This window comes from Pteropus vampyrus, unplaced genomic scaffold, assembly GCF_000151845.1.
Source record: "Pteropus vampyrus isolate Shadow unplaced genomic scaffold, Pvam_2.0 Scaffold15, whole genome shotgun sequence".
In the NCBI taxonomy this organism is placed as follows: domain Eukaryota; kingdom Metazoa; phylum Chordata; class Mammalia; order Chiroptera; family Pteropodidae; genus Pteropus; species Pteropus vampyrus.
The window spans coordinates 11,067,087-11,076,487 of record NW_011888796.1 but is presented as its reverse complement, the minus strand read 5'-3'; the positions used below and the strand labels follow the sequence as shown (position 1 = coordinate 11,076,487).

At 37.6% G+C, this 9,401-nt stretch overlaps 1 protein-coding gene and 2 pseudogenes across 1 annotated transcript in view; 1 reads left to right on the top strand and 2 right to left on the bottom strand.

Annotated features, from left to right (window-relative positions):
• Positions 1–2,314: 2,314 nt before the first annotated feature.
• The window catches only part of GCH1 (GTP cyclohydrolase 1), a 26,330-nt gene continuing 19,243 nt past the window's right edge, over positions 2,315–9,401 (bottom strand). Inside the window, exons 4-6 of the mRNA XM_011386375.2 lie at positions 4,655–4,686; positions 3,610–3,694; positions 2,315–2,612 (exon numbers count right to left, since the gene is read on the bottom strand). Coding sequence (XP_011384677.1) covers positions 2,486–2,612; positions 3,610–3,694; positions 4,655–4,686 — 244 coding nt within the window. The 3' untranslated portion in view covers positions 2,315–2,485. The remainder of the gene's footprint in view (positions 2,613–3,609; positions 3,695–4,654; positions 4,687–9,401) is intronic.
• LOC111735920 lies at positions 5,370–5,488 on the top strand (annotated as a pseudogene).
• LOC111735820 lies at positions 6,959–7,475 on the bottom strand (annotated as a pseudogene).

Sequence of the window (9,401 nt, the reverse complement as noted above, 5' to 3'; positions counted from 1 at the left end):
GCAGTCAGCATTAATGTACTGGCTAGGTGTAGAGCCAGGATGGGCTCTTCTCTAGAAGAGGGAGGGAAATTTTCTTCCACTCCCTGCACTCCTGGCTCCCTGCCCTGGCCCTTCCTGTCCCAGCTGCTCCCACACAGAACGCAGTGCTAGTTCTCAGGAGGCTACAGTTCCCCAAACTTAGGCTTGGGAAAACAGGAATGTGGGGACCTCGCAGATTCCTCCCTCTTATCCCGGATCTCCCCTTCCCATTACCTCAGGAGGGTGAGGACAGTAATACCCAAACCAAATACCAAAAGATAGAAGAGAGCCTGGGGTTAATTTGTCTTGCCCCTGGGATTTATATTCTAATGGACTGATGGCTAAAAGAAACCCTTATTGAGGGTGCTTTTACTAAAACAGAATACAATGAAAATAGTCAAGTTAATTGCTATGTCTATATTAGTTCAAAAAGAAACTGCTTTCACATGAACAAAGTTATAACATTTTAATAATTTAAATAGTTTAAGAACATACACACACATACAGAAAATTCAAACAATTGAATGAACAGTGTATTTAAATGCATCAAATTCTTAAAAATTCCCAAAATGGACTCAAGGCCATGGATATGAAAAAGTAATTTTGAAGTACTACAGACCAGAGTAAAACAGGCAAGGTAATTACTTTGCATTTACCAATAAGATGACAGCCTGCGGATACATTAGACCTTTATGAGAACATTTCTATGAAATATTAAAGCAAAAATTCATTTAAAAAGGAATACAATTAATCTCAGAAAGATAAATTTATAGCTAACAATTTCTTTGGTCCTCCAAGACACACCTGTTTTTACTTTAAAATACCAAACATGAGTTGAAGGCTTAATTCTACCTCTAAATATCTAAATATTAAACAGGATTATTTTTATGTTAGCTTCAATTTTTAAAGGAACTCAAAAGCAACCACCATTGTACTTTAGAAACTCCAAATATAGAAAAATATACGAAATAGAAGTAGGGAAGAATTTTTTAAAAAATATTGCCCCATCATAAGCCAAACAGCAACAGGGTGGCAGAGATGGGACTGCCAGTTAAAGGAAGCATTGTAGTTAATTCTTCTTAAGGTACTGAGATACACTTGAAGAGTACTATGTCAGCCAAATAAAATTCTCCATGGAATCACTAATTGTGTTTGCATTTTTGCAGGAGAGTTGGGTTTTTTGTTCATTTGTTTTAATTGGGCCTATGTTGCCCTGGCAGAGGAAATTTTAAGATAATCATTAATAAGGCAATGGCTTCCTGGACTAAAAGACCTAGAATACTTGAACAGTTACACTGAAGACGAGACCCATGTGGACCACCAGGGAAACTGGTATGGGAGCTTCTGGCATTCTCCAGTAATTGCAGAAAATTACAGTGTATTTTCACAGACTCCAACCATACAGTTGTCATTAGACTTTGGACATAGCTCACAACGCAGTTCACAATTAGTTCGTTCTGCATTCTTTCATGTTTGTGGAAGCTATGGTTCTGCGGACCTGAAAGTGATGGATAGTCTCAGAAGTTTCTCGAATTCTTAGAAAAAAATATTCGATAGATTCAAAAAAGTATTGAAGCATCTGCAAGGAACACACAAAATAAGCTCCCAAGAAACTTCAAACGGTAGAATTTTGAGTACTAGTTATTTGCAGTGTCAATGCTAAGCCTTATAAAATAATGGCTTTTAAATAAAGGCAAAGGTATCTACACTTTAAATGGTGTGATATTCTCATCAAGGCACAGAGAGTTAAATATCTAAATCCCTGTATGTTGACATGAGAATAACTCGTAAACAACTCCAGGAACTAATTCCCTATATATGATTTTAAAAAGAAGGTAGAAATATGCCTTTTTAACTCACAGTAAAATTAAAGACGTAGATATTTCACCACCTTCCCTTGGTGACTAATGTTACAACTAGACAGTTAAAAAAATAAATAAAAAATAAAGTGTCACTGGCAGTTTAATGAACATGATTAAAGTGAAGCCTGTTGGTCTTTGAATTTGCAAAGTAATGCTGCACACTGTACAATAAATTATTTTAAGCACTACAGCATTTTTGTTTGAGGAGTGGTAAAAGCAGTGTCTAGGGCATAGTTTTCTCTCATTCCCAACACTTCTATGCTTTTGAACCAAATTAACATATTATTTGAAGAAAATACATGGATTGTTTCCCTTCTCAGCACCCTCAGGTTATCTGAGTGGCAGTGATTTTGTGCATTTAACTTAATGCTATTGGCAGTTTGCTTAAATGTTGCCACTAAAAGGTGGCAAGAAGAAAATAGAGGGCCCACCCCTTTATTAAATATATTTATTTGAGTTGCAATAAATAATTATTAAACACAATTAGTGACAAGGAATAAGTTTCACATCTGTTACAATTGAGAATGGAATATACAAACGACTAAGACCAGACAAATGATGCTACTGGAAGCATGATCTGCAAAGCACATGGCGCACGCTGAAGTTCAGCTCCTGATGAGAGTGAGAAACTCTTCCCGAGTCTTTGGATCTTCCCGGAACACACCCAACATTGTGCTGGTCACAGTTTTGCTGTTCATTTTCTGTACCCCTCGCATTACCATACACATGTGTCTACAAAACAAGCCAACAAAGGGGGTTGAAAGAGATAGTTGCTGGTTTGGTTTTTAAAATAAAAAGCAAGCCAAAGACTTAAATCTATTTAATCTGTGTTCACAATGGTCAAGTTTGTCACTTCTTAGACAAATTTTATTTAAAAATTTTTTTTAAGTTTCTTAGTCTTATATAGCTTTTATTCTTATCAATGGTCGAGTGCTTAATGCATCCAATAGGGCGGCTGGAGGAATGGAATATTCTTCCTAGGTGAAAATAATACGAGGGTCTACAGAGATACAACAACTTCTAGATAAAAAGAAATCCAGAGTGCATACTTGATCCATCCTTAGAACCAAGACAGCACTATGCTAGCTGAGGTGTTCAGAGAAATACTGAAGTATGCTAGTCTCACCAGGCAGAATCCAGAGGGCAGGGATCACAGTGAGTTTAAGCAACCTGGTGAAGCTGGACGGCATAAATAATAGAGAGTCTCTCAACAGAGAGCCACGCCAGAAGAATAGATGAGAACTTTGCCCACAAAATATGTGCAATTCTCATAATGCATTCTAACTTAAAGAAGTATCTTCAGTTTCCCTTCGTACCCATTCTTAGCTCTCATTTTTAAACGTGTGGCAAAATATTAGAAAAACTCTGCTTAGAACAACAAAGAGCTGAAGAAACCAAGGGAAGACATAAAGCTTTACTTGTGCTAATCACTACCTCTGAGCTTATGACTCACTATTCTTCCACAACCCTTACCAATAGATAGATAGATAGATAGATAGATAGATAGATAGATAGATAGATAGATAGATAAAAACAAAACCCATCTCCCATGTCTTGGTTCTCATACTGGCAACACAGTAAATGAAAGAAGTAAAAGGGCTTCAGGCTCAGAGATGGAAAATGCGACAGGGTCAATGTGCGGCATCATCCGGTACTAAAAAAAAAGAGCAGCACTGAATTTCATTTTCATGCACCACTATGACATTATTAAAGGCAAATACCAACTCACGTTGCTTCAACCACTACTCCAACTCCAGCAGGTCGCAAGGCTTCTATGATTGCTACAGCAATTTGTTTCGTAAGACGTTCTTGAACTGTGGATGTGACAAGGAGCTATTTAAGAGTCTGACACAAACACCTGAAAGCTTTTGCTGCCTCTATAATATTTGAAATCTTAAAAAGTAGACTTCTCTGAGATTTAAAAGCCAAGATACACCAGCTTCTACCAGTTTGCTTTGTCAGCTGTCTGGGCCACCAGGGGCCCCAGTTCAATTCCCTCCCCTGCAGAACAGGTGCTGAGGAGAGCTCAGGAAGCCTTGGCCCCCACCTGCACCACTGGAGAGAAAAATCAGATTAGAATGGCAACTCTCTCTCAGGTGTGCTGTTAAGAACAAAGAATATTGATAACAAGCACCTGCATGAAGCTAGAGCAGAGCAAACGAATGAACAGCTCACAACAGGATTAACAAAGGGGCTACCCTCCAATTATTGAATTGTACTTACAGCAATGATGAAAACCAACGATTTAGCCTAAATAACGCAGTTCCTGTGCTGAATACACAGCTAAACTTTGAATACACACATTCGCTGCAGCATTACGTCTATTTGAAAGCTGACAAAATTTCCAAAAGTCTATCAGAGCAGGGATTGGTTGATTAAATCAAGCCAGCACAGCCAGGCAATGGAATGCTGAACAGCTTGCAAAACTAACGAGATAGTTATGTGTATATGGGGAAAACGGTTAGGATTTGTTAAGTAAAAAAAGAAAAAGTAGGGAAAAAAGATAAGTGAAACCCATTGCCTATAATATAAGCCCATTTTTAATGTAATAAAAAAATTGATTTTAAATGTCGATATAGTATAAAAATGTGAAGGAATGTATGAATACAACAATGATTTCTGGAGGCTTGAAACAGCAGACTTTTTCTGCTTTATATTCCTATGAGGTTTTAATTTTTATAAGTCATATGTATTATACCTATAATAAGAACAAAAAATACCTTTTCCTTTAGAAAAAAAGTTTTTCTGTAAAAATAATAAGTTTTAAAATTTACCTTGTAATCTTCTACTATAGATTTCTACAATCCTAAAAAAAAAGAAAGAATTGTTTTAATTAATTATAAATTATTTGAAGTGAAATTGGTAAGCCTTCCTCATAAGACTAAAAGGACTTTACTGAAGCAATTGTAGGGTGTGGGCAGGGGATTAAAGCTTATAGGAGGATAGAAAGATACAAAAACTACAGGGAAAGAAGAGAGAAGTCCTAAAGGAGACCACCACCTGTAACACAGAGCGTGCTTCTCTTTATCCCCAAAGAGAGAAGGAAAATTAAGAGTACAATTCACTTAGGAAAAATACAATTAGAGATGAGTGATTTTAAAGCTCCCAAGTCATCAACTGTGGGCCAAATCTCAAGTGTTCTAATTAATCATATTGTTTAATCAGAGCTTAAAGTTCAAGTTAAAAATAAAAAGACTTATTTGTTAATTAATAGGCAGACCGTAGTCAAGTACCAACTAAATCTATTAGGATAATCAGATTAGAACTGAACAGACTTCTTCAGGCATCTCTTTATAAGATGGGTCTATATAAGCACTCAATATGATTAACTCCCTTCAAGCAAAAGCCATAACACAATCTGTCGAATGATGATTTTCTCCCGTCAGCATCTTTTACTCTAGTTGTGAAATATAAAGATGGCCACGTGAATCACCCATTTTAGAATAACAAATCATGTTAGGGATCTTTCCTTTAAAATTTGGCCTTTTAGTCTACAGCCATGCCATTCTGAGCAAGCCCAATCCCGTCTGATCTCGGAAGCTAAGCAGGGTTGGGCCTGGTTAGTACTTGGATGGGAGACCACCTAGGAAGATCAGGTGCTGTAGGCGTAAAAAATAAGGGGTTGTAAACTAACAAGGTTTTTGCAATCTGTGAGGCCAACCAAGGGTTGCCTCACCTCCACAAATCCTCCTAAGAATGGGGAAGTAGGAACTGATAGAACAATGCAGTGTTGAAATGCAAATGATTATAGCAGGGTGTGTAGAGTGGGGATAATCTACAGAAATGCAAATGATTATACTAGGATGTGTAGTTTGGGTGGGGATCATTTTAGCCAGCAAATGCTTGCTCTTGTTAAAAAAAGCAACTTGCAAAAGCAAAATCGCTCTCTACTCCATCATCAGTGGATATTGGGCCTCCCGATCCCAACTCTCTATCTTCTTTCTTTTCTCAATCTCCCACAGTTCCCACTCAGGAATATTTTCCAGGGCCATGCTGGACGTGGCAGGATTTACCACTTGCTGGACGCGGCACCTACTATATATGATTATGTGGTGAACGGGGTCCCTACGCTCAGAGAGACCCTATTCCTAGTTTTTCCTTTTTTGTTTTCAAGTAAGAAGTAGGTGAATTTCTGTCTTCTCAACATTGAAGATATTTGTATAGCTTCCCTGGTTAAATATATTGATATTGTTCTTATTCTTGAAGATAATTTGTTGAGAAGTATTTGCTGGAAATAGAATTCTAGTTTGACATTGATATTTATCTATCTTTCAACATTGTCATTGGCAAACCAAAATTGTCAGTCTAATTGCTGTTACCTTATAGGCAATATTTTTTGATGTGGCTGCTTTTATGATATTTGAGTATGTGTGCTCTGCAGTTTTCCATATTGCATCTAGGTGGGGGTTTAATTTCATTTGTTCCGTTTGTGATTTATTAGGCTTCCTGAATCTGAAGACTGATATTTTGCATATATTCTGGAAATATTTTCGGCTATTACCTTCTCTAGTATTGCACCTACCCCATTGCCTCTATCATCTCCTAGAATTTTAATTAAGGGAATATTAGACCTTCTCAGTCTTCCATGTCTCTTACATTCATACTATCCACCCATCCCTGTGTTGCATTCTGTACAGTTTCTTCAGAACTTTCTTTCAATTCACTGATTATTTTTGGCTATGCTAAACTGCTATTCAATGTGAGGGTATTGGACTCCGAGTTCAATCGCTTTTTTTTTTTTTTTTTTTTTTTTTGCTTTAAACAATCTATTTTTAAGTAGCAGGCTTCAAAAGCCAGTTCCTGATCCTTAAAATACAGCTATTTATGATGCAATTATGAGTAATCAACGTTCCCTGCACTTAACTATAATGCAACAGATACAGTTTCCTAACCAATGGACTATACTCTTTATTGCCCAGTATACCACCTCACATATTTCAGCAAGAAAAAAAAACAAAACACTAAATCTGAATAGTAAAGACATAACCCAATGAATTAGGACAGTTAGTTTTCTTTAAATATTTTTTTGGGAAAGGGGACATCTACTCCATTAGAGGTCTTTTATTTCTTTACACCTATCATGCCATGAATTCTCAGGAAAGGGGTCCCAGCAGCTCAGGCTCTTTTCCATTGGTTCTCACAGAGTGTGCTTCTCTGGGTGGAGCAGGCTGGTGCTGTTGAACCCAGGTACCTTTTTCTTTGACTTTCTTCTTTTATCAATCGTTTCCCTTCACACGTTTCAGGAAGCTGTCTTGGCTCTTCTAGTGCTTAATATGCTCAATATGCACATTAATTCTCTCGGAAAAAATCTTGCCCTTGTTTGTTTACAAGAATGCCAACTGCATGCTGGGTAACATTGTAAAGTCTTCCAGTTTTGCTGTGGTAACATTTGTGGGGCATCCCTGTTTGAACAGTGCCCATTCCCTTGATGTCTACAATATCGCCTTTCTTGTAGATTCGCATGTATGTGGCCAAAGGAACAACTCCATGTTTTCTAAAAGGCCTAGAGAACATACAGCGAGTACCTCTCTTCCTTCCCTTTGTGTTGGTCATTTTGGCAAATTACTGGTAGATGGTGGTTCCATCTGAAAGGACTATCTTTTTTTTTTCAGAAGTTATATTTGGTCCTTTTTCCTATCTGCCTGGCTAATTAATTACTTCTCTGTCAAACTTTTGGTACTCTTATTTTCTAGCATACTTGTTGTATATTCTGTATCTGTTAACTTCAGAATTTGCCCTCACTGACCATTCGTTTCTGCTGACTCTGACCCACGGTGGCTTGTTTTCTTTTACTTTTGATGAACTTATGCTCCTTGGAACATCATTCATTGATGGGGATTCTTTGAAGCCTGGATAAAAGTGCATCAGAAAAGTGTGCTTGTTTCTGGGTATTGGAAGACTACCTTCTTGGTGACATTTTAAATTATTGGCTTGGGTTTTTTGGGGACCACATAGGTCAAGTGAATTCTGACCCCAAAGCCCTGTGAATACACGCGTATGGCCTCTTTTTCCTGTTCTCCCCAGAACAAATTTAATAGGTAAGAATCTCCTCCAATTTGGGGTGGAATAGGGAGTACAAAACCCTGACTTTGGCTCCAATGCTGGCTAATTTCTGTGGATCCTCACTGGAATTGCCTTATATTTTAACCAATGTGTGAAAAGTTCATACACACCAAGAGGGAGATCATTACAATCTAGTTTACTTTGCTCCCAGAATCAGTAGTTCTCGATTTTAATCTAAACCATTTTTGTATTCTTGGAGTAAACCTCTCTGGGTTGTAATAAAACAGTACTTATAGCCTGTTCATGTTTTTTAAAATATATTTAGGACTTTGACAACTACAGTCATAAGTGAGTTTAGTCCATACTTTTTTAAATACTAGTTTTATCAGGCTTCATTATCAGGGCTGGGCAGCTTCATCAAATTAATTATAGAGCTTTTCAGGTTTTCTCATTTCTTGATTTATTTGTAAAGCACAGGAATTCGTGGTTACTTGAAAGTTTGAAGGAATGTCTATTAGATTGACAGGGTCCAGCCCCTTCCCCTCCCGCCACACTCCCAACATTAATTTGACTTTTTCTAATGGTTACTAGTTTATCCAGGTTTTCTAACTCTTGATTTATCCCTTTCTCTCTCAATCTTTGTTTTTTTAACTTATTCTTAAAGATTTAAAGTTTTTTAAAGCACATTTTAAGTTACCTAGTCTCTCCCTCTAAGATACAAGTATTTATCCTCTCAATCCAACCTCCAAGCAGCTTTTTAACCCATTTCCTGTCTGCCCTGAGAATACTTGCTGGCTGCAGCATTTACCCTGAGATAACTCACAGATTACAGTCCTAACCTCACCCCCAAATTTGTCAAACATCTCCCATGCTTCTCAGAGAATTACATCGAGACAGGACTGATGTAGTTAGGACAGCTCATTTCGACAGAAAACATGCCAAATGGTCTGAAAGAAAGGGACTCTAAAGGGGATGACTATAGCCAGATTCTGTGGTAAACTTATGGCACTGAAATGCTGTTGACAAAAGGAGGTGACAGTGTTGTCAACATTCCACAATGATACTGTTACCAAAGTAGACAACAGAAATGGAAAGAAAACTAAGAAGCCATGTGTCATTGTGGATTAGAACAAGAATATGGGAGCAGTGGACTTGGCTGATCAGATGACCACTTCTTATTGAACTGAGCTCAAAAGGCACAAGTTTTGGTATAGGAAATTCTTTCACCACCTTCTAAACATTACAATGCTGAACTCCTACATCCTGTTCAAGAAGGACAATCCTGAGCACACAATCGGCCATGTAAACTTCAGACTGACGTTGATTGAAAGAATGCTAGAAAAACATCCCAAGCCAGGGCAGCAATGTCTTCGAGGTCATCCGTGCTCTGATGATGTCATACCACTTCGCCTGTCTGGAAGACATTTCCCCAAGAGCATACCACCAACATCAGGAAAACAGAATCTAACTGGTCACAATATATATATATGTGTGTGTGTGTGTATATATATATACACA